The 24,253-nt window shown below is 50.8% G+C and overlaps 1 protein-coding gene and 2 non-coding genes across 6 annotated transcripts in view; 1 reads left to right on the top strand and 2 right to left on the bottom strand.

The window, feature by feature from the left end:
• Positions 1 to 23,081, bottom strand: part of Acsf3 (acyl-CoA synthetase family member 3) — a 39,572-nt gene extending 16,491 nt beyond the window's left edge. The window contains exons 1-6 of one of the 4 annotated variants that reach the window (XM_028880868.2): positions 22,990 to 23,081; positions 16,822 to 17,495; positions 15,797 to 15,952; positions 14,371 to 14,525; positions 12,145 to 12,290; positions 10,720 to 10,829 (exon numbers count right to left, since the gene is read on the bottom strand). In XM_028880868.2, coding sequence (XP_028736701.1) covers positions 10,720 to 10,829; positions 12,145 to 12,290; positions 14,371 to 14,525; positions 15,797 to 15,952; positions 16,822 to 17,475 — 1,221 coding nt within the window. In that variant the 5' untranslated portion in view covers positions 17,476 to 17,495; positions 22,990 to 23,081. Of the gene's footprint in view, positions 1 to 10,719; positions 10,830 to 12,144; positions 12,291 to 14,370; positions 14,526 to 15,796; positions 15,953 to 16,821; positions 17,496 to 22,951 lie in introns of all 4 variants that reach the window. The other 3 variants (XM_028880867.2, XM_028880869.2, XM_028880870.2) reach the window with 3 other exon arrangements.
• LOC114701009 lies at positions 411 to 539 on the top strand. The gene has a single exon (XR_003735756.1). It is a non-coding gene; the product is annotated as a small nucleolar RNA SNORA72 (small nucleolar RNA).
• LOC114701006 lies at positions 3,249 to 3,377 on the bottom strand. Its single transcript, XR_003735753.1, has one exon. It is a non-coding gene; the product is annotated as a small nucleolar RNA SNORA11 (small nucleolar RNA).
• Positions 23,082 to 24,253: the final 1,172 nt, after the last annotated feature.

Here is a 24,253-nt window from a genome sequence, read left to right as displayed (position 1 = left end):
TAAGCCTCACTATCCCGCCAAAGAATGAAGATGGCATGGTGCTGGCACGGTCCACACATTCACCCAAGTGTGGGTAACTGACGTCCATCATGGTTGCATAGGCAAGTTAATGAGGAAAGTGGTCTTCTCGGTAGATTACAGTTGACCAGCTGGAAAACTGTAGATGAAAATTACCTCTTCATACACTAGGCAAGAACTCACCCCAGATACCACATGGACTTAACCCTGAACGAGGCTTTCAGCAGAAAACCTAAGGAAGACTCTTTTAGCTCAGACCCCACACAGGGAAGCTTAAGCCATGGAAGAAATAAAGTAGGCTTGATCAACATTTAAAACTTGGATCCATACAGCACAGGAGAATTAAAAGACAAACCACAGAATGGGAGAACTGGCAAATCATGTAACCAGGACAGAACACTTAAACCCTGTTCTGATTCTGCAATGATGAGGACAGGCTGAACGTCTACTAGAACAAGACCACATGCGTGCCCACACCCAGTTCTCTCCCCAGGTCTGGTTTTCAAACGCTGGTGACACACACCAGCAGGGAACAACAACAACACATCCCTAACATCAGGAAGACAATGCTCTACAATGACCTGAAGCACAGCGCGGCCATGAGAGAACGCTGGAGGTAAGTGGGTGCCTGTGAAGGCGGATGGACGGCACCTTAGCCATGAGAGCTGAGCATGTGCTGGACAGCAGACTACACACAAGTGCTAGAAGCTGCCAGCATCTACAGCAGTGGTCAGGGGCAAAGTCCAGACAGTATCAAAGGCTGGGAGGGCTGGCAGAACAGACAGAATTTCCCATGTTAGTGGGAAGGTGAAGCATCACAGGCCCTCTGCAGGAACGGTTCGGGTAGCTCCCAAACGTGCTGCACCACACACACACACACACACCCCAAGGCAATTAACTTAGAGGAAGAGTTCCTTAGTTGCAGGATCTCAAAATTAACATTCATCAAAACTATTCATTACAACCCAAGTCTGGAAACAACTTGTGTTGGTCAGTGTTTGACACACGATGTCTAGGAGGAAACGACTTGAATGGAGAGCTGGGCTGGGTGCTGCTGCTGTACGCTATTGATGTATTAACCTCACAGCATGGCCATTTCAGGCCTCCTATTCACCCAGCTGTCCTCGCTCCATCTGCAGATCCATACATCCCAATAATGCCATCGGATTCATCATCTGCTGTGTTGTGGCACCAGGAGCCATCCTTGATACCTCTTCAGTGGGCAGCTATCTTACCACACCCCACCTTCCCCTCCAGACACTTCGCTAGGGACACTGTGAGTTCTAATGTCTTAGAGCGGCTCTCCCAGTCACCATGGTTTAGCCGATCTTGATAGTAAATATCACCTGCTTAAAACTCATTGTGTGGTTTCTGTGTGACTGGAACAAAATAATACACACTCTGCTAACTCAGTAACAGAAGGCATTGCTCTATGCCGGAGTCACTGCACTCCTGTGGCTAGGAAACCAATCACTGTAACCCTACTGTGTGTGACTTTAAGATCTAAAGAGTGAGAACTCAAACCTTGCGAAGCCATGTTCCTTCCAGTTAGGTATACAATGGCACCCAAAGACACCAGATCAGTGCCTGGCTCATGTGGTGGGCAGGCAGCAGGGACGGGGACCTTTAACCAGGATATCACCTTGAATCTTAATTTCAGCTTCCATACAATAAGAAACAATAGACACGTATTCCCAGAGGAAGCATACCAGCTTATTAGCCCCGAGATACATGTCTGCCCCCCCAACTCTCAACATATTGCATTTCTGAACTCTGGCTGTGGCTCATCTGCCATGGTAACTTGGATTTTAGACATGGATGCTCTGGGCTCCTGAGGATGTGTGGTGTCGTTCCCTGGGTGTCAAACCAGCTTTCATCACCGCATTGGCACCCAGAGACACAGCAGAGAGTCAGGATCCTTAGGACACTAGCTCCCCAAGACTGAGCTCAATCCTCTCCTGAGACACCTCAAACAGGATCACCATGTCCAAGGCCACAGAGACAGATGCCCTCAGTCCTAACTGTGCTTGGGAGGATATGGGCTACTACTGTCTGTCTCAGGGTACAACCTTGCTACGGTGTCACAGTGGGACCATGCTTAGCCACCACGAGAAACAAATACTTCACTCATGGGGAAGCAGTTGGATTCCCAGTCCATTTCCAGGCTGTGCTGCTGGCCAGAGGATGTCAGCAGCATTGGCCCCTTCTTTCCCATCAGCTGCAAATGTGGCACAGCCCAACCTGACTCCTACATACATGTACACTCAGGACTGTGTGGTCCATCTGTGGCTGAGCCACACTGGAAGATGCTGGAATCCCAGAAGTAGGGCAAATGACAAGGAGGCAGGGACCCACACAAGACATCCCATTCCTAAATGTCACCTCAGGTCCCTTCATGATACCTCTTCCTGCTCTGACCTTATGGGATGATGACAGCTTCATGAGTATTCAGTTCTGGAATTTTCCCCTCCTGCATCTTCCATCCTTCCCCGCCTTTCCCACCATGCTCTTCTATCCATCTACATCTGCTTTTGTGATTCCACAAGCAATGGGTGTTAGCCTTCCATGCCTGGCTTATCTGGCTAAGGATGTCCTCCAGTACCACTCATGTTTCCCCAAATGACAGCACTTCCCTCTTTCTTGAGATCAGGTCTCACCATGTACCCAGACAAGACTTGGAATGCAGGATTCAACATATAGGCATTCACTGGCATGCCCAGTGTGCCCCCCTTTCAAAGGCCAAATGGTCCTCAGTATTCCACTGTGCATACATGCCACGTTCTCTTTATTGAGCAATACACCGAGGCTGATGCTATTCACTGGCTACTGTGGACAGTGCTGTAGCAAACACATCGCCTCCCTGGCATACAGACATAGGTTGCTGGATCTAGTCCTTTTTTAAAGAAACTTTCCATAATGACTAAGAACATACTAACTTACGATCCCACAGTGAGCACGGGTCCCTTCACATCCTCACCAGCTGTGTTTTGTCTTTCTTGATAGCTGCCATTCTAACACAGAAGAGTGGCATTTACTTAGGCATTCATTTGTATTCCCTTGACAGTTAGTGATATTAGTATTTTCACACACTTGTTGACCACGTGGATATCAATTTGTAATTAGTGTCTATTCGGGTCTTTCACCTCTTTCAACAGGGTTACTTATTTCCCTGCCAGTGAGCAGAGTTCCTTCTAGATTTCAGATGTTTGTCCTTTTTTTTTTTTCAATGTGTATGACATTAATGTGCTCAGAGGAAGGCAATGCATTCTGTAACCCTCCTCATACAATGACCAGATTTCTATTGGGTGTGTAATAAACAGAGGAGCCATTCTCCAGGCACCTTGCTCTGAGCACACCCCCAGATGTTCGGTCTTGTCACATGCACGGTTCCCATGTAATCCCTCCCACTCTGTCCTCCATCTCTTCACCATCACCTCACTGGCAGAAGCTTTCTTAGTTAACCTGATCCCAGCAACTGACTTTGGCTTTCGCCTGCTGTTTCTGAAGTTGTATCCAATCATCTCTGCCTAAACCACTGTTACCGATCATCCCATCCTCTAGTAATTTCAGTTTCTGATGCTGCATTTAAGAACCTGTCACTTAGACTTGGTTCTTTCATACAGTCAGGTTTCATTGGATCTTTGCTTGTTTTTGAGTTAGCACCCCAATAAGTGACTCGGACTTATAGTGGGTACCTGTTCCACCTATGACCTTCAAGTACCAGCCGCTAGGGTGTGGCCTTGGGGCTAGCTTAAGATGAGGGGCAGTACACCTGGCCCTCTTCTCCCTTGTGGGCTTGGATGGTGCAGACTAACTCAGGAGGTAGGAACAGCATGGGACAGGATATTAGCCTTCCAGGACTCTGTGACGATTTTGCCTATTCTGTTCAGTGAGTTGTTCTCCCCAAAATAATTTCTGAATAAATAGTTCCTTTATCAGTATCTATGGATTATCTGCAATACAGACTGGCCTTGAACTCACTACGTAGGCCCAGGCTGGCTTCACAGGCGCTGTGACGACAGGTGTGTAGCCCCACCCCACCCCTGCCCTGATTCTGTTTTTCTGTGTGTGGGCATCTGGTTTTCCCCAACATTTACTGATGACACAGTCTTCTTCTTAAAACGTCTTTTTGGAACTTTTAAAAAAGCTAGAAACAGTATCTATCTAAGTATGGGCTTAAACATTTATCTGTATATATATGAGGGTTTGTCTACATGCACTTAGGTGCACCACAAGTTTGGAGTGTCCTCAGAGGCCAAAAGAGGGTGTTGGATCCCCTGGAACTGGAGTTACAGACGGTTGTGAGCTCCCATGTGGGTGCTGGGAACCAAACCCAGGTCCTCTGCGAGAGCAGCCATGTTCTTAAGAGCTGAGCATTTTCTCCAGTCCTGCTTTTCTCAACTTATCAATGTTTTACAGTTTCCGGTGTAGAGATCCTTTACCTCCCTCGTTAAGTTTATTTCCAAGTAGTTTATTTAATTGGGTGAATGGGTACACATGGGGAAGCCAAAGTATACCTTGTAGGGGTCAATTCTCTCCTTCCACCATGACTCCTGGGGATCAAGTTCAGGTCATCTGGCTCAGCAGCAAGTGTCTGCTTCTGCTGAACCATCTCAGTGGCGCTAGTTTATAATTGTTTAAATGGTATTATACTGGGATTATTTTCTTGACTTTTTTTTTCTAGATAGCTATTAGTGTATGGAAATGCTGATTGTACATCCTGCAACTTTTGACTTTGTTTAGATCTGATAGTGTTTTGGGGTTGTGTATATATAATTTCCTATCACCTGTAAACAGGATAATTTTATTTTCCCCTTTCCAGGTGTGGTAGCTTTTATTTTTGTATCTGATACTTGAGCCAAATCTTCTAGAATTGTGCTGATGAGTAACAAAAACCAATTATACTTGATTTAGACTGTAAAGGAAAGGCCTTTAGCTTCTGCCCATTCAGGGGACGCTGGCTGCAGTTTTTCGGATGTGGACTTTTGGTTGAGGCACGTCCTTTTTCTATCTAATTTGCTCAGAATTTGTCATCAAGCGATGTTGAATGTCAACAAATGTGTTTTCTGTATCCACTGACATTATTTAAACAATAGGAAATCTATAGAGAAAAGAGTAGGTAAGTGATAGCTTGGGGCCCGGGAGGAGAGTGAGTAGGGAGAGGTTTATAACCCTGTGAAAACACTAAGGACCACTGGGTAGGACATTCACAGGGTGAACCGTACACAAATCACACCTCAGCGAAGTTCTTTAAAATCAAGGCCCAGGCAGTACTAAACTACATAATTTGTTTTCCTGGGGGCGACAGCAGGGAGACCCCGAGATCCTGGGAGAGAAATCGGTTCCCAGGGAATCAGCAGGGCTGGAGGCTCTCAGGACAGTGCCGGCAGAGGAGAGGGCTGAGGCGACAGGAGAACAGTCAGGGCAGGGTGCTCCCTGAGGGCCTCCCATTTCCAAGCACTCCTTCCAAGGGCATGTGGGGAGGCAGGCCCCACACTCAGAAGAAATGATTGGGGCTGCAGAAACGGCTCAGCAGTTAAGAACACTAGCAACTCTTCCAGAGGACCTGGGCTGGATTCTCAGCAAGCCAGTTGAGTCCTCAGTTGTCTGTAACTCCAGTTCCAGGGAATCCAAAGTCCTCTTCTGGCCTCCACAGGTACCAGGCACGCACTTGGTGTAGACAGACATGCAGACAAAACACTCATAAACATGGGGGTGGGGCGGCACTGAGAAGCTAAGCTGCCTGCCATCCAAGCTGGTTGCAAGTGACCTGCTTTTTGGTTTGAAGATTCCTCACTGGGGATCAGCTGTCTCCTAAATAGCCCTGTGTAGAGAGGCTAAGTACATACATCTCACAGGACACACAGCCTGGCAGTGGTCATCCCCATCTGAAGCAAGAGCTGTTAGGTAAAGGACGCCCATGTTTGACCCCTCCACGTGAGGCAGGTGCAGCAGTTGGCACATCGGGACAGAGGGCAGAGATGAGGAGGTAGGAAGGGAAGTGGGGAGGGCCACAGCGAGAAGGCACAACAGAGCAGTCTGCTGACCAGAGTGATGGCCTGCGTGTGGAGAAGTGATGAGCTAATTAATTTTTTTAGAGAAGCAAGTTTGCTGCCCCCAGCCCACCCTTATCACTGCTGCATCCTCAGCAAGAGAAGCAGCTCTGTGTAAAGGCCCTGCTTACAGGGTGGCATTATCCACAGCTGTGCAGCCATTTATCTGTTGATAGACCCCTATTGTCGCTGGTTGGTGTTTGGCTCTCATGTAAGCGAGCAATTTGAGAAAATAAAAAATAAATAAATAAAGAGACAAAGCCTGATGCACTCACAGGGCTTGCAGCAGGAGCCAGCTGGAGAGCCAAGGCACATGAAATATGCATCAGGGCCAACAAAGCAGGCTCAGCGCACGGAGGAGCATTCACCTCTTCAACAGTCGGGGGTCAGGCTCGGGGAGCCCCGCGAGCCTCCACTCGGAGGGACCTGTGAAGGTTGAATAACTTTAGAGGGAGCCCTGTCCACAGGGGGGAAGGACGGGCAGTGTTCCTCCAGAGCCTCACTGCCTGCCCAAGTTGCGGGACTCAGGAAGCCGGGCTGCCGGGAGGCAGATACGTGGGACACTGGCTATGATGCATGGGGCCGAGGGCGGTGGGCTATGGGGCTAACTAGGCTCCAGGAGAGGTGAGGAGGCAGCAGTCTCCGGCATGAGAACCAGGCTTGGGAGCCCCTGCCATGTAGTGAGTGTTCCTCTTCTACTGGCTCCCTTCTGAAGGATCCAGAGGCCCATTCCTCTCACTTCAAATGGGACTGTGCACAGGGCCACTATCTAGAGAAGAAAGCCTCAACTCACAGCCTGAGCTGTTAGGCTTTGACACCGCCGCCTAGATCGGGAACACGCCACTCCCGCCCTCCCCTCCTCCCAGAGTCCTCCTGAGATTATAACGGTGTCAGGCTGATATCTGGACATGCTCTTGAGGATCGGAGACCTAAGGCAGCTGCTGGTTTAGGGGCCTGTATCCTCAAGGATCCTTGAGTTTAGAAAGGCCAGGGAATCCACAGCAAGGAGTCATGAGTGACCACCCTAGTGCTCCTGCCAGGCTCCAGTGCCCAGAGGATGCCAGCTGATGTAGCTCCTTCAGCAGGCTGACAGGGATGGCCCCTTCAAAGTAACAACACGGCATCACTGACCACAGAAAACAGGTCTGTCCTCTGTCTCCGAGATAGACTAGGACAAGGTAAGGGGGTTTGTTTGTTTTTTCCCCTCACCACGGATCTGATCTTTCCTAACCACGGCAGGGGTATGAAGAGACTTCGAGGTGAGCACAAGGTAAGTCCTAGGCTTTAGCTGTTTATGTGACTACTCGTGGAACTGAGGGCCTGTGCCTATCAAGCACTCGACCACTGAGTCACCCAAGTCCAAAGTCATAAACTTTTAAGTCAGAGAATCTGACTTTGTCAAAATGCCACACGTTGGCACATACTCAAAGGAACAGCATCCCATCTTCCGACTGCTCGGGAGGCGGCACAGCAACATGAGGGGTCACACCAACAGGGCATCGTCTCTCATCACAGCAGCCACAGCTGGTTCCGTGAGATGGAATGCACAGTCAGAGCAGAAGCCATCCCGGGCCAGAGGGGCCGGGACATCAGTCCCCTGTAAAGGCAGCACCTGGCCGAGGCCACATACCCTGAGGTCGAGCACAGAGGTCTATGCGGGCAGATGCCTGCTGCAGCCCTGAACAAAGGTAGAAAGTACCTTCTAGAAGGCAGTGGGCAGTGCCCACAGGAAGTTCCACCTGCTAGGCTGACATTCGCGGGCTACCAGCAGCAGCAGCCCCAGATGCATGTCCCCCATGCCACACACATGGACAGTGGGCACAGTGGGCACAAATCACTGACTACAAGTGGGGCTTTTATTAGGGGGAGAAAAATCCCAACATTTAAAGTCAGGTTCTGGAAGCCTCACAGATAAATGGCTTAGGACTTATAAGTATGAGCAAACAAAGTGTCTATGAACTCAGCTCAAAATGCTGAGAGTATCTGTGTATTGTACATTACATACACATGTACACACACATGCATGGACAGAGTCTCTCTCTCTCTCTCTCTCTCTCTCTCTCTCTCTCTCTCTCTCTCTCTCATCATTGTTACCATCTCTAGCTAGGAACCCAGTTTCCCCGACGATGGACTAGGATGTCGAAGGCAGTTAGCCATCAGCAAGGTGATAACGGACTCAGAATTGACAATATTGGGGCCAAGCAGACGCCCCATGGGGGGCTGTGGCCGTGGCAAGAGCCCATACAATCCAGGCCTAGGTGTGGAGGTGAGATCTCAACATGGGCATCCTCCTGCCCCCACCTGACACTTCTCTTTGTGGGCGCTTTCCATTCACTGACAGATACCACAGGTGTGTGGCTTTGCCTCTTGCTTCAGGCACAAGGGCCTGACGGCCATCTGCCAGACTTGGTTCTCAAGTCTTGAGAACCATCTTTTCGTGACAGCCAAAAGCAAACCTGACCAGACACGACATCACAACAGGGTTCAGTTGCCAAAGGTGCCTGAGCGGGTTCTCAGTGCCCTTGCACGAGGGCAGCTCCAGGCACTGGAGTGCAGCTGGGTGATGCGGGCCTCTGTCCAGCTGGGGTGAGACACTGAGTGCCAGAGCGGGCCCGTGCCCTTCGCATGACTGCTGGAGGAGAGCAGGCTCGTCTTGGCCCTGGCAGCATCCACTCTGCCTGCCATCTGGTGGAGTCTCAGGGCATCTCGGACTCTCAATCCAGGGGGCCCGGCTGGTGATCTCTAGGGAATGAGGGCCCACGCTTGCTCTGGGGCTCCAGAGCAGCTGCTATAAATCTTAGCCCCATGATAACCCTACACTGGCACGCACCCCTCTTACCTCTCAGAGTCTATCCGAGCCACCCCCATCCCTGAAGCCCTGGGTATAGCTGTCCCAGGCTGGCTGCCGATCCTTTCAGTTTTAAGTGTGTCTCAGGAAAGAGCTCTCTGCAGACAGCATCAGCTGAAGAAATGCGAGCCACGGTGGTTCAGGTGAGCAGCAGCTTGCTGTGTAGGTGCTAGGCAGCTACATCTCACCCTCACACAGCTGTCCTTCCTGCCCCGACCCACCCTGTCCTCACAATGATTCTGCCATTTTCTAAAGAGCAGGTGTTCCTGAGGCCCACTGTTTAAGGACGCCTGAGAGAGATGAGTCGCTGTGACGTAGCTGTTAGCCTTCCATCTACCCTCCTTGGCAGAATCCATCAATGCACAGAGGCCTGGGACTGGTCAAGCCGGGCAGAGGCAGGTGGCCTGAATGTGCATTGTTACCTGAGCTGAGGGTGGGGTGGGCAGGGCAGAGGCTCAAGAGCCAGGTAAAGTTTGGTGATTACAGACATTTCAACATGTAGGGCGGCAGAGGCAGGGCCAGTTAAGGGGGACTCTTGGGCCAGCTTGAGGAGGCCTGTGGTCAGGGGAGATAAGACATCCGGTCAGGTCAGGGGATGAAGGTGATCCTTCAGAGAAGGCTGACCACAGAAGGAAGAGTCTAGAGAAAGGCACTGAGACAGCTCCAGGGCAGGCAAGAGACCGCTGACCCCCACCCCCCACCAGGGAAAGGGTGAGAAGTGTTCCTGGGACAATAGGACATTTCATGACATCACTGGCTTTTCAGACAAGCTCAGAGCCACCAGGTCCCACTTGCCTGCTCTCAGGAACTCCAGCAAGCATTTTTCCCTTGGTGGAGGCTAAGGTTAGTAAGGGCAGGCCCACAAAGACCTTAACAGCTGCCTCTGCAGGGGTGGACTCCAGGGAGTGCTGGAGCACCTGCCAGCAAGACGGCAGCAGGGTGAAGGAAGGGACGCAAGGGAGGACACAAGACTCCTTGCCCATTCGCCTTTCCCAGGGTGACAGCACCTAACACCCAGCCAGTCTCTGAGATAATCATTTCCTTTCAGGTCAAAATTCCATTTCCTACGAATCTTAAACTTCTCTTTGGCTGAGGTTCCTTTCGATCAGTTCTTAGCTCGTCTTCTTTTCTCTTTAAAAAAGATTTATTTGTCTTTATTTTATGTGCATTAGTGTTCTGCTTGCATGTATGTCTGTCTATGTGAGGATATTAGCTCCCCTGGAACTAGAGTCACAGACAGTTGTGAGCTGCCATGTGGGTGCTGGGAATTGAACCCAGGTCCTCTAGAAGAACAGTCAGTGCTCTTAACCACTGAGCCATCTCTGGAGTCCCCCAGTTCTTAGCTCTTAAAATCCTCAATGAGAGAAGAGAGCATCCTCCTCTTGTCCATGCTTGCTAAGTTAAGAGTCATGTATAAAGTTGAGAACCACCTTCCTGGAGTTGAAGCATTACATTACCTAAGCACACAGGGCTCCAGGTGGCTCCAGCACCTGACAGCTCAACATTCCCACAGGCCCAGTCTGTGAGAATTACTGCTGTGCTATCCCAAGCCTCTCCTTAGTAAAACCACATGACCCCTCTGGATGTCCCCCAGGGACAGAGCTATGGGGAGGAGCTGGAACCAGCAATTAGGAGCAAGGCACATCCAGGCTGAGCTCCCTCCTGGGAGGGTACTGGCAGACCCTCATGGGTGAGGCCCAGACACATTAGCCTATAACCCCAGTCACAGCCTTCAGCATCTCTACTGTCCAAGGCTGCCCCCAGTACGGCGGGGAAGAACCCGCTAAAAGATGACCTCACCTTTGTCTCCTTCTCGTTTCCCTCTGCATGGATGATGTAGGGAGAACCCTTCTGCGGGTTTTCTGAGACGATGCGTACTTCCACTCCTGGCAGTGGGGTCCCCACAGAACCTGTAAAAAACGGGAAGGGAGGTAGGAATTGGATAGTTGCACGCTTGGGTTTGGGACATGCTTCCTCGTGTATATGGGACACTGGGATCATTGTCGGGAGTGGATCACGTGCTCGGTGACTGCAAGGAAAGATGTGGGAAGGGTGGCAAACGGTGCATGTGAGCAGCCGGCCAAAGGCCGGCCCAAACCTCACTGACACTATACTATGGTAGCTGCTGCTGCACAACCAGAGACACTCGCTGCTGCTCATATGGCCTGGAACTGCCACGGTGGACTCTTTGCTGCTCCTGCCTGGTCGAGGAGAGTGGGCCGCCCAGCTGGATATGTGCAGGAACTGACTAACGCAGGCCACTGGTGCGTCCCAGAAAGGGCGGAGGTGGAAGCGGGTGGGGTTCCCTGTAAACTGGGCTGCCCCATTTTTTTTTTTAAATTACACTTCCTCCTGCAAGGGTGAGACAGAATCTGGCTGGTAGGGATGTGTCCAGAAGCCCCCCCACTCCTGGACAATGCCCTGTGTTGAAGCATCACTCTGCCGCTGGCCTGGGGGCCCGAGCTCACGTGCCTTGGGGCCAACACGTGAACAGCAGGAACAGAATGGAGAGCAGACAGGTCACCACACCCAGGAATGAGGCCAATGTCCAAGCACACCTTTCTCCTGAGAATTCACTTTATAGTTTCAGGGTCTTTATTTTAAGCACTGTAGCTAATGGGAGTCTGTGACAGGACAAGTTTTCCAAGTGGCAACTTAGTGAACCACACACACACACATACACACACACACACACACACACACACACACACACACACACACACACACACTGTGCACCCTGGGTTCAGCTTCCTCGTGAGGTGATTGCACTGTCCCTGTTATAGGCAGGATCCCCCATGGCGGGGTTCCTCGCAGAGGGTCAGGAGGCATGGCGACGGAGCGGCTGCTCTAGGGCGTTCTCGGCTCCAGGTGTGGAGGGGCCTAGGCCTCCCCTCTAGAGTGAGTCACCACCACAGTGCGACAGCTAAGCAGCATCCTTCCTGCTCTGACTTCGGGGTTCTAAGACTTTAAAAATCAGGGTGACCATGTGTGGCATCATCAATCACTTCAAAATGCAGTGAGGATCCATGCAACTGTGGCCTCTGCTCTGTGGTAGAAAGGGGACAAGGGGAGAGGGTGGCTGTCACCTCGAGGAGGTGCTTCTGGCCCTGTAGTCTGCTGCAGAGGACAGTGTCCTCTGTGTCCCTCTCATCAGAGTGCAGGTGGACCGGGGGTCACACGTAGGGCACTGGGAATGGAAGGGGACAGCTGTGGGGCAGCCGGTACCTGGCAGGCGAGCCTCCGTCAGGGGGTTGGACAGGGCCATGCCAATCTCCGTCATGCCATAGCGCTCCAGTAGCGTGTGGCCCGTGACATTCTTCCACTTCTCCAGCAGGGGGACGGGCAGGGCAGCCGAACCTGACACCATCAGCCTGGGCAGCAGGACCACAAGGGGCGTACTTAGCTCTGATGGGGGCAGCTCACAAGCACGCACACTTCCTTGTGAGTGCGCAGACCGGGTGCGTGGGATGGTCCTCTCCCATCTCTGTACTCAACAGTCATGATAGAGCTGAGTTTTTAAAGAAGTTTCTTTTCAGTGTGTTTCTGTAAATTCAAGCAGGCCTTTCAAAGGGATGTTAGCTAAAGCAGCATCTTTGGTGATACCACAAATAATTACGATGCTGCTCACCAACCTAAACAAGTGATCACGACAGGATGGTGGCGATGGTTGCGTGCCTCATGGAGGAAAGGCCACAACACTGCAGGAGGTAGGTGCTGTGTGAGCAGAGCTGCTGAAGCTGGAAGACACAGGGGGGGGGGGGGGGGGGGACCCGCAACTGGAGGCTACAATGGCAGAGACAGTGGGTGGTGCTCAAGTTCCTAAGCTGCTTTCTGCTACAATCCCATGGCCGGCACTTGCAGAAAGGAAGGTCCTTTGTGTGTCATCTAAACTGAAGCAGGAACCAGCAGGAACCAGCCCCATCCTCCTCCAGAGGTGTATGGCCAACAAGAGCCCCGACGTCTCATTCGTCTACTGAGGATTCTGTATTTCAGAAACGGCAACTGTGCCTGTGGTTCTTTGGGTCTGGTGGGATCTACTGATCCTTCCCCAGCTCTGGTTCTTGAGCACTGGGTGCCCCCGAGTGCTTCAGCTGACATGCCTGGGTAGGGGCCCAGAGAGGCAGCCATCAGCAGCACCATCTGAAGCAGGGCTCTGATTTCCTCAAAGCATTTGGAAAGGGAGCATAAGAGCAGAGCAAAATGCAATGCTAACACATTTGTCTCAGATAATCCAGAAGTCTCCTAGGGATACAAGGCACTGCTCCCTGAGCCCAGATGTGTGGCAGGAACAGTGGCTGCTGGGTTCCCACATAAGTCATGCTTGGAGTTTTCTCTTTCTTTCTTTCTTTCTTTCTTTCTTTCTTTCTTTCTTTCTCTCTCTCTCTCTCTCTCTCTCTCTCTCTCTCTCTCTTTTTCTTTCTTTCTTTCTTTCTTTCTTTCTTTCTTTCTTTCTTTCTTTCTTTCTTTCTTTCTTTCTTTCAATTCAGGATTTAATACTTTCCTTAAGGGTGAGTAGAGTGAGGATTCAGAAGGTTGGCAGGGAATATAGCATCAGTGAGCATCTGTTAAAAACTGATGCCATGTGAGGATTCTTTCATTTCCAAAGTAAGATATGATCACTTCCTGGTCAACAGCCTGAGCTGGAGCTGGTGGTGGACACATCAGGGTCAGGCCCTGTCCTAACTCAGCTTGGAGTTTTAAATCAGAGTTGTCCCTGCAAGTGCGTCAGCCAGCCTCAGTCCCCTTCCCATGTGCCACATCCTTGTCCCTCTGGCAGAAGAGAAGGGGATCTGGTCTGTGTGTGATGATCAAGTAAGCCACACTATGATCACTTCTAGTGAGCAAATCATATTTCGACATAAAGCTGGGAAAGAAATGATATCCGTGGCTCACAGGACAGAGAAGAGCAACTTCACGCCACTGAACAGCCCACAGGCCTCAGCTCACGGCTGTGAGAAGTGCCTGTCCTGAAGCGGGGGGAGGAGGCAGGACAGTCAGCAGCAGGGGCAGAGTGAGGGGAGGTCTCAGAGCCAAGTCAGAGAGGACCAGGGAAGAGGTTGGTTCAGTCCTCAGCCTTCCACAGGCAGAGAAGCAGACAGACGTGAGAGACAGAGGTACCAGGGGTAGACAGACATGGGGTGCAGATGAGAGAGAGAGAGAGAGGGAGAGGGAGAGGGAGAGGGAGAGGGAGAGGGAGAGGGAGAGAGAGAGAGAGAGAGAGAGAGAGAGAGAGAGAGAGAGAGAGAGAGAGAATGAATGAATCCAGGCAGAGGACAGAACACACACGTATGCACAGAGCCACCATTTAAAGGGAGAGAACTGGGCAGACCCTAAGAATGAGTTATGCCTGCTGACCACCAAGCTTCATGGGGCCGGTGTGTGTGTGTGTGTGTGTGTGTGTGTGTGTGTGTGTGTGTGTGTGTGTGTGTGATATGAGCTCTTTCCACCCACCTGATCTTTTCTTCACAAACTGCACGCACGAAATCCTGGACACGGGGCTGTGTAAAATGCTTGTCATAGTAATCTAGCAGTTTGCTGTAGATCGTGGGCACTGCCATAAATACATTAATCCGTGGAGCTTCTGAACTCAAGAACTTTTCCCAAACCTAGAGGGAAACGGGAAGCAGCATTCAGCAGCTAGAAGACAGCACAGCCTGTCTCCATCTCAGGTCTCTCCTACTGATGGAAGCTGTTTCCTGGGTGAGATGAATGTGGCCATCAGTGCGCTCCAGTTCAGAGGGACTCCTGTAACACTGAAACATTCCATGGGACATTGTGTCTGGCCTATGAGGAGGAACATTCCAGAAGCAACTGCAGTCAGAAGCAACCTTAGCTCAACTGCAGCCACACCGTGGGGCAGCCTTGGGAATCTGGACAGTGCTCAACACAGGTAGGAGGCTGGTCTGTTGTCTTACCCAAAAAGCTTCACCTGAACTTTGCCATTTTACCCCTTAATAAATTTCTAATCACATTTCATATAAAAACATTTAAATTTCTCACCAGTTGGGTTTTTATTTCAATATAATCAGTATGAGGCATGCAAGACAGGACTGAATAGTATCATGTTATCATCTCAGGCAAGGGCAGAGTCTGGCTCATGAATTAAAAATTCCAGATTGTCAAAAAGTCAATTCCTCACACAATCCTCCAATTCCCAACCATCTTCACCTTGCAGAGACTGACCAGAGGTTCTGGTGTCTTACACTGATAGGCCAAGGTCCCGAGAGCCAGAACAAAGGTGAAGTCTTGCTCCTTCTTCCAGTTCCCAGAGTGGAAGTCACTAACAGTGTGAGCCCAGCCTGTTCTAACGCAGTGTCCTTGAACTGCTACTCTGGAGACTGCCACTCTCAGTGATGATGGCCTCACTGTCATTTCCCCTCCACAGGGCCAACACCATGTCCCTGATGCCTGTCTGCTGGAAAGGGGGGGGGAGCACAGTGACTCCTGTGGGTCCTCCAGCAGGAGTTCCTCTGCAGTGGAACCAGAGAAGATGTGACAGAGGACAGCCTGCTTCTCATGTCCTGTTCCCTGAGCTTGTAGAGGGCATCGAGCTGTGGGTCTAGACGCAGGGAAATGATGCTGATTAGACACACAGTGATTTGGGGACACGAAGGAGAGGTGACTACTAGAGTTGGGTGCACTGAGTGGGGAGATGCAGCCTCAGGCCCAGGAGCAGGTGCCTCCAGAAGCCATAAGAAGAAAGATGCAGAGAGCTCCATGAACCTTCTGATGGAACTTCCTCCAATACCTTGGTTTTGGCTCTACCAGGCAGCTGGGAGAATAAATGTATGCTGTTTTAACCCTCCAACCTGTAGTCACTGGTCGCGGGGCACACAGAAATTCACTGGGCTGCTAAAAACCCGGGGTCACGACTCACCTGCTGAGCACTGAACTCCGGCAGCATCACACAGGTGGCTCCTACCCAGAGCGGACAGAGCAGCTTGTTGACCACGCCGTGGACGTGGTGCAGAGGGAGGACATGAAGGATCGTGTCATGTTTTGTCCATGCCCATGTATGGACCAGCCCAGTCACCTGTGGGGAAATAGCACTGCCTAAGACCAGGGATGAGAGGGTGTGGGCATGGCACAGGTAGACACGTGGTCCTGGGGATCCTGAGGGAGAAGGGGGAATAAAGAGGGTTCTTCGCTCCTTCCTTTCTGTGGCTCCTGCAGAAGGGAAGTAACTGGGTTCTCCCACGTCTCGGGGGAAGGGAACACAGACACCTAACGAGACTGCAGAGACCCTAGAAAGCCCAGGAACAGGCTCTGCAGACACTGTGGAAGGCAAAGGTGGGATTTTGGTACTGCTGCCTACAGCAGGGTCCCCTGCAAAGGACAGATTGCAGCAGAGTTCAGGTTTGAACCTGCACCAGCCTAGCATAGCTGCCTACCTGTGGTCCCTGTACCCTGGTCACCCACTCAGCTGTAACAGGAGTCACAAGGCAGATGTCCAGGCATATCCTCAGCTCTCACTGAGAAGCCATGTGGACAAGGCTCCTTCGTGTTCCCTGGACCATCCACGTGAGGATGCTGGCCCCACCAGAGCCCGGGATCACTTGCTGCCTTCCTCATGTGTTGACTTTCATGTTCCTTTATTGCTTCTACTGCACAGAAGACTTCACTGTACATACACAAACTTCTCAGAAAGTGAGCGGTGTCAGACAAGGAGGGACTGATGGGTTTTGCTGAGGTGGTTCCGGAAGTGACTGAATACAAGGTAATTCACAAGGCAGGAGCAGCTCCTATGTCGGCTCTTACAAATCCCAATCTAATCACACAGCCTGACTATGCGACTCTACAGTCTTGGTGGTCATTCGGCAAAGCATGTCTGGACCCTACTCTGTGGTGGCTGGGACAGAGAGAGGAGGAAGCAGAGGCCTCTGGAGCACACCCAGCACTCACCACAGCTGCTATGTTACGGTGGGTGCTCAGGGCACCCTTGGGCTTCCCTGTGGTCCCACTGGTGTAGAAGATCATAGCACCCCGGTCACGCCAATCCCTCTCTTGGACCGGCTGCTCGGCTGCTCCATGGCAGATGGCAGGGGTGAGGGGCAGAAGCGGGACTCCCAGCCTCTGGGCCACTGGACTTAGCCGCTCCAGGTGCTCCTGGCCAACCACGAGCACAGAGCTCCGGGAGTCCTGGATGAAATACTCCAGCTGGGCCTCAGGGTGCTTCCAGTAGAGTGGGACGGCGATACCACCACTCATCCAGGAGGCCCACTGGGCTACAACATAGGAGACATCATTGGAGCACAGGAAGGAAATCCTCTCCTCCTGGAGGTCCCCAACCTTACAACCCCGAAGCCTGCAGATCTCCTGGGCCAGGCAAAGGCTGCGGTCATAAAGCTCCCTGTAGGTGTGACGGCCATGTTTGTCAATAAGGGCAATCCTGTCCCCAAAGGCCAGGGCGCGGATGAACACGGGGGCATTCCCATCTGGGCGGGCCTCTGGAGCTGTATGCAGGAGGCTATGTCCTCTGTGTCTTCTGGGAGCCAGCTGACTGGAGGCCAGGGACCAGACGAGACGCCTGAAGGGCAGCGTCAAGAGGGGTGGCATCACACCAACAAACCACTGGGCTGGGGAGGAGAGTGCAATGTGTGAGCGTTTGCAGGGGTCACCCAAACCTTGCCCACAGCAAGGTTTAAAATATACCCTCCAAACACCCCAAAGGCTGCAGAAACTCTTAACGTAGCACCCCCTAAACAGAGAGGCTAACACTCCTAATCATACAACATCTTTAAAAAGTGTCTAGCTTCTTATTTAGTTTCTTTAAAGATTTCAAAAACATTCAAAATTTCCAAACAATTTTAAGTTAGGAAAACCAAATAAAATATACTTAAGGTAAATCCTGAATAGGAGATTTGGGAATTTTGAGCCTGGAAAATCACTAGTCAGTAGAAGCAGGTATCACAGGGACTCAAAAGGCACCCGTGTTGTGGAATATTTAACTGTGTAAAGGTGTGTTACACTTGTTTCTGCTGATGTTACTTTAACTGTGTAAAGGTGTGTTACATTTGTTTCTGCTGAGAATGTTACTTCAACTGTGTAAAGGTGTGTTACATTTGTTTCTGCTGCCTTTGTTTAATTATGTAAAATTGTGTTGCTGTTTCATTTTGTCTGCCTAAGGCATCTGATTGGTCTAATAAAAAGGTGAATGGCCGATAGCTAGGCAGAGAGGGAGAGGTGGGGCTGGTGGGCAGAGAGACTAAGTAGGAGGGGAAATCTAGGCTGGAGAGAAGAGAATGAGGGAGGAATCGAGGGACAGGCCTGGGGCCAGAAGCCAGGCAGCCGCCAGCTAGCCAGACGTGAGAAGCAGGAAAGCAGGACATTCAGAAAGAAAGGTAAAAAAAAAAAGCCCCAACACAAAACGTAGATAAAGAAAAACAGATTAAAATAAGAGCTAAGGCCGAGCACGCTTAACTAACATGAAGTCTCCATGTCATGATTTGAGAGCGGGTTGGTGGCCCAAAAGAAAACGCCTGGTGCACACCCTTGCCGCTTCTCGCCAGCAGACCCCAAAGGGTAGCCATTCAGGAACTGCAACCCAGCAGGGCTTTAGGAAGGCAAGGTCACAGGCCAGGGAGTATCAGTTTGTTTCTTTTCTCCCCTTTAGGTTGAAAGAGAACTCTTCAGTCTGTCTTCTCAAAAACCACTACTAAATTACAACTGAAATAAGCGGAGAAGAGTGCTCAGGGAGGGGGAGATGTCACTGCTTGGTTCTGTCGGGGTGCTCCATGGGCTATCACCTCTGGGGACCCTGAAGTCCATTCCAGGACAACACAGAGGGGCCATCTTACTTCCACACTGGCTCTGCATATGGCATCTAACAGGTCCAGAGGCCACCCAATATTCCAGATCTGCTTCCCAGTGCTAGCTAGCAAGATCCCTTCCTTTGGTTCTATAACCCTCATGTCACATGTCGTCCCTGCCTAGGGGCCTGGCAGAGAGAAGACAGCCCCCATCCCCAGTCCATTTGGCCCCCAGCAGTTAGAACACATCACTCTCCACTGAGGCCCTCTGGCTTCTGCTACATCTACCCAGAAATCACTGCGGCTTTCATCAGAACAGCCTTCCCAATCACAGTTAGGAGACAACAGGCCACACCTGCTTTGGCAGGAGTAACAGCTGGAGGAAGTGACTCAGCACCGAGTTTACGGTGAGCTGACGGTGTAGCGACCTGTTCTTACAGAGGCACTAGGCGCTGGAATGTTAGACATTACTCAGTGCTAGAGGTCAATAAAGACACCTGCTAAGGAGACCTCTGCCACCGTCCCAGGCCATGTGTCTAACATTCCCCCACAGACATAACAGCTGGCGCTCTCTGGGGTGAAAGCTAGAGGCCCGGACTATCCTAGAAGGCCCAGGAGAAGGACAAAGGCAAGAATGACCATACCTTGCCCCACCTCCCTTCTGTTCCCTCCACATCTCACAGAATGACCTCATGTAGCATTCCCTCTGTGAGGTCTGTCTCCATTAGCATGCTCTCTCTGACACATACTCTGACAGCTTCTTTCGTTCATTAACTTGCCGGGGCAAACCAACACATCATTATCTGCTACTGGTACTAAAAGTAGCTTTGTTGTTTTGTTTGTTTGTTTGTTTTGAGACAGGGTTTCTCTGTGTAGTTCTGGTGCCTGTCCTGGAACTCACTCTGTAGTCCAGGCTGGCCTCGCGCTCACAGAGATCCACCTGGCTCTGCCTCCCGAGTACTGGGATTAAAGGCGTGTGCCACCACCACCTCGCCCATTTTTTTTTTTTTTTTTAAAGACAAAGAGTTTCACTATGTAGCTCTAGCTGTCCTGGAACTCTCTCGGTAGGCCAGGCTGGCCTCAAACTCAGATCTGCCTGCCTCTGCCTCTGCCTCCAGTGTGCTGGGATTAAAGGTATGTTGTCACCACACTAGGACAGCTTTGTTCTCTTAACAATTAAATAATTATCTAATAAAACAAATTCTCCATCAATAAATACTCCTAGAACTAACTTTTGTTCTGTGCTCGAGATCTTTGGGTATGACTTTGTTTCCCTGGCTCCTTTCCGGGGTTAGATAGCTTCTCCTCTAGGCAGGCACTCTGGTCAAGAGAGCAGGGAAACTCGGCCTCACTCCTCTGTGCAGGAGTCTAGCTCATGGCTGCTTGGAGGCCCTGTGCACACTGGCTCTGCACATGTCAGTTCTCAAGCACACTGGCCCCTGGAGAACACCTGCGGTCTAGACGAGGCAGCGAGGGTCCACAGCTGCTCTCAGGGCTCCTCCACAAGGGCTCAGAGCTCCTGGCCTGTTCAAACCCCGGATTTCCACTTCTACAAGGCTAGGCGAGAGAAACCAAGAACTTGACAACCGTGTGGGCTTCCAGAAGTCAGGGAGCATAAAGTAAATTAGGAAGCTTTAAGTCTCACTCCAACAAATTCTCCTCTATTTGTTTTACAGTCGGAGATGCCAAAACCAAGAGAAACTCAAAGAGAAGACCTACTGTGTGGAATTTCAGAATTAAAGACTTGTGGCCAGATTCCTGTGGGTTAGAGTGTGAGATGTCTCAGAATGCTCTGGATGAATGGGAAGGATAAAACATTTGGTATTCGGCTATTGTCTCTGCACAAGGGAACAGAAAACAGAGGAACTCAAACAGAAGAACTGCTGTGTTCGAGACACCAGGAGCCTCCCCCACAATTCTACACCACAGCCTCCAAAATGGCACGACTCTCCTGAAGCACCTGGAGAGCCGAGCGCTGGGGAAGTAGCACCTGCCCTTCACCCAGGTGTGGGAGCTCATCAGCATCCCGGGAGCTGTACAAAGGAACCCCGAAGGCCGGGTTCCTGATGAAGAGCTGCCCCGAGAGACTATGGCACACGGGAACAACATACAAGGCCATGGGAGAGCAGTCTTGATCTAGGCCTCTAGACCTGGGGAGACCAAGAACTTGAGTCATGAGAGAGAAGGCCTCTCAGCAGTAGCACCAATACTTGAAACCCTTTCCCCCCATGTTAACACTATGACCTTTGTGCAAAAAGATGTGCACATAGGATGCTCACACAAGTGGTAATTAGTTAAACTGAAACTAACCAACGGTCCTCAGAAAAAGCCTAAGGAGATCGCGCACAGACATTCAAATATGCATGTCTAACAGGCTGCTGGCTACCACTAATCTCTGTGTACCCCGCTTTTGACACCACCATATCATGTGAGGTGGTAGGGCTGAGTCAACACGGCTAACCAGGAAAAGCAACATGGCAGCATGGCCCCAAGATTCAGAGCAGGCATTGGTTATGCAGCTGCAGACGTCTGCATGGACCCTTACAGCACCGCTGAAGGAAACACCACTGCCCTCTGGGGCAGAGTCCTCAGCCCTCAAGGTTGGTGGCATTCCTACCATGCACAGACACTGAGGTGTCAAAGCAAGCTCCTTGTGGAACAGACTTACAGTTCCCATGGGGCCCCAATGCTGTAAGAAGATGCCCACTGCAAGAAGAACAGTGACAACCATGAGGAGGATACCCCGACCCTGGGGTGGTCAGTCGGGGAGGATGGCAGAGGGTAAGGGCAAACCGAACCCTGTATGGACAGCTGTACACATGCTGGGAGGCATTGCTGGACCACCTTCAATTGTTATAAGTTCTACCGTGTCCCCTCTGAGGCACTGCCTTACTCTCCCATATGTGGAAATGGGACCGGCCCAGGCCTCCAAAGCTGCTTTGGTCTTCAGGCATAAGCCTGGTCCAAGCACTGATACATACTCCCAGCTCATCCCATCAGAGCCAGCTCTTCAGAGCAAAACAAAAGTCTGTCTATTGAGAGCATCTGGCTGTGCATGGCCATGTCATACCTGTGGCTTAGGAACTGTCAAAACTACAATTTTAAAGTAGCATTCACAAGTTAAAACAAAACAAAACAAACAAACAAACAAAAACCCAAAAGGAAAAAAGATGTTAAAACCTATATCCATTCTACATAATAAACTATCATTTAAAAAAGACATCTGGACCGGGCGGTGGTGGCGCACGCCTTTAATCCCAGCACTCAGGAGGCAGAGGCAGGCGGATCTCTGTGAGTTCGAGGCCAGCCTGGTCTACCAAGTGAGTTCCAGGAAAGGCGCAAAGCTACACAGAGAAACCCTGTCTTGAGAAACCAAAAAAAAAAAAAGACATCTGGGAGCTGGGGGTGTATTGCTAAGTGCTTCTGCCTCAAATGCAGGAAGCCCTCATTTGCCATTACCACCTAAAATGGGCAAAGTGGAGGCAGGAGGTTCAGAAATTCAAGGTTACTCATGACTAAATAGTAAGTTCAAGGCCAGCTTGGATACATGAGACCCTGCCCCTAAATTTTGTTTGTTTGTCTTTGGTTTTTCGAGACAGGGTTTCTCTGTGCAGCTTTGGAGCCTGTCCTGGATGTCGCTCTGTAGACCAGGCTGGCCTCGAACTCACAGAGATCCGCCTGCCTCTGCCTCCCGAGTGCTAGGATTAAAGGCGTGCGCCACCACTGCCGGGCCCCTAAAATTTCAAAATGACGCCATGGAAAGGTATGTTTACATCCATCTCAAGTCCAAGAACAGCAGGGAGACCTGTTTCACAATAATCACGTTGGCCTTGGGGAGAACACTTAGAACATTCACGTTTACAGTTACTCCCTTGAGGGACAGCACAGGCTCACCTGTGCTCCTGCAGCAACATCTGGAGCCTCCCACAAGTCTTAGTGGTCGGCCACAAACAAGTTCCCTCCCGGGATGAAAATCAAAACAACTTCTCTTTTAGAGAAATTCCCCGTCCCGCTTCCAAGTCCAGCAGCCTTCCTTGAAGGCACACTTGTCCTGCCCACGCCGCCATAGTCTGCTTTCGGGACCCATTTGCCTTTCGGAGCCAGGCCTCTGGGAACTTGCATCCCACGTGGTGCTCCGCGTAAACAAATCAAAGGGAGAAGCTCCGCTAAGACTTCAGCTCTGGGAGAAGGGCATGAGTTTAACATACAGCAGAAGTTTCTCGCGCGCAATGACAGACAGCTGCCCAACAGCTCCCACTATCCCCTGATCAGCTCCAGCTCACCTCGACACCCCCTTTCTTGTTCTCTGCAACACGCTCACCTGGGGTCAGATGGGAGTCACTGGGGGGTGGGGCACGGGCCTGAGAAGCCAGGAGGGTGGATCAGGCCGGAATGAGTCCTACACCTAAAAATGTCCGCAGGCGAAATGTGTCCGTCTCCCTAATCTGTCCCTGTGTGCATAGCCTGGGTAATGAGTTCCGGGCTCGAGCGTTCCGGCTTATTCACATACTAAGACTGGTCCTGTGCAGGACTGCCAGAGGGTGGCCTTCAGGTGCCTGACAGTCGTCACCAGACCTCTGGATCCATTGTCCTGATAGATTAAGTGCTGTGGGTTGCTTGCATTGTGTCAGCTTTAACTTTTATTTTTTTAAGACAGGGTCTCATGTAGCCCAAGCTGGCTTTGAACTCATTATGTAGCCAAGGATGACCTGCCTCTGCCCCCTTGAGTGCTGATTAATGACAGGCTTGTCTCACCACATCTGGCTTATGGAGTGGTGAGGATCAAACCCAGGTCTTCACACATGCACTCCAACAACTCTGAGCTATATTCTCAACCCTCAATGTTCATTTTAATAGGCACCATCATTGCCGCAGCAGGAGGGACTATACAGCTGTGGACAACATCTTCTCCAAATAGAATGTAAGTGGATCCCTTGGTCCCTGAAGAGGGGCTCCCTGGCTTGCAGCTGGGAGCCTGCATATTAAAGGTGATTTTTGAATTTGTGACACATTGTGTGAGAATTCCTCCTCACAGGAACTGTGGCAGGGGCTTTTATTGTTCTTTATTTTGAGACAAGGTCTCGCTCTATAGCATAGGCTGGCATCAAACTCATTACAATCCCCCTGCCTCAGCCTCTTGAATATTGGGATTACAGATCTGTGCCACCACAGCCAGCTTTAGGGTAGAATCTTACACTTTCTGTACAGTAAAGGAAAACACTGAATGTTAGAACTGAGTCCTTTTGTCAGTGGCAGAAAAGCCAGAGACAGCTCCACCACCTGCAGCAGCCGGAGAAGCTTCACAGACCTCCATGTCAGTCAAATGGGGATTCTTGACCTTCAGAATGTCACTGTGAAGCAGAGTTGGAGTTGTTAAGCCATGGTTTTAGCATAGTTTTAAGCATAGACATTCAGACAGACTGATTGGTGGGAGAACTGATTTAGGGCAAGGATGGTATACACCCCAGTATGGATGTGGACTTCTGAGGAGAGCACACAGTGTCTTTACAATAGCCATATACACAATTCAGGCGGCTTCTGAAATTATATTGGAATTTACACCCCAGGCCCCAGGACTTCTATGC

The sequence above is a fragment of the Peromyscus leucopus genome, chromosome 5 (genome assembly GCF_004664715.2).
Source record: "Peromyscus leucopus breed LL Stock chromosome 5, UCI_PerLeu_2.1, whole genome shotgun sequence".
Taxonomy (NCBI): domain Eukaryota; kingdom Metazoa; phylum Chordata; class Mammalia; order Rodentia; family Cricetidae; genus Peromyscus; species Peromyscus leucopus.
This window is presented reverse-complemented; position numbering and strand designations above follow the sequence as displayed.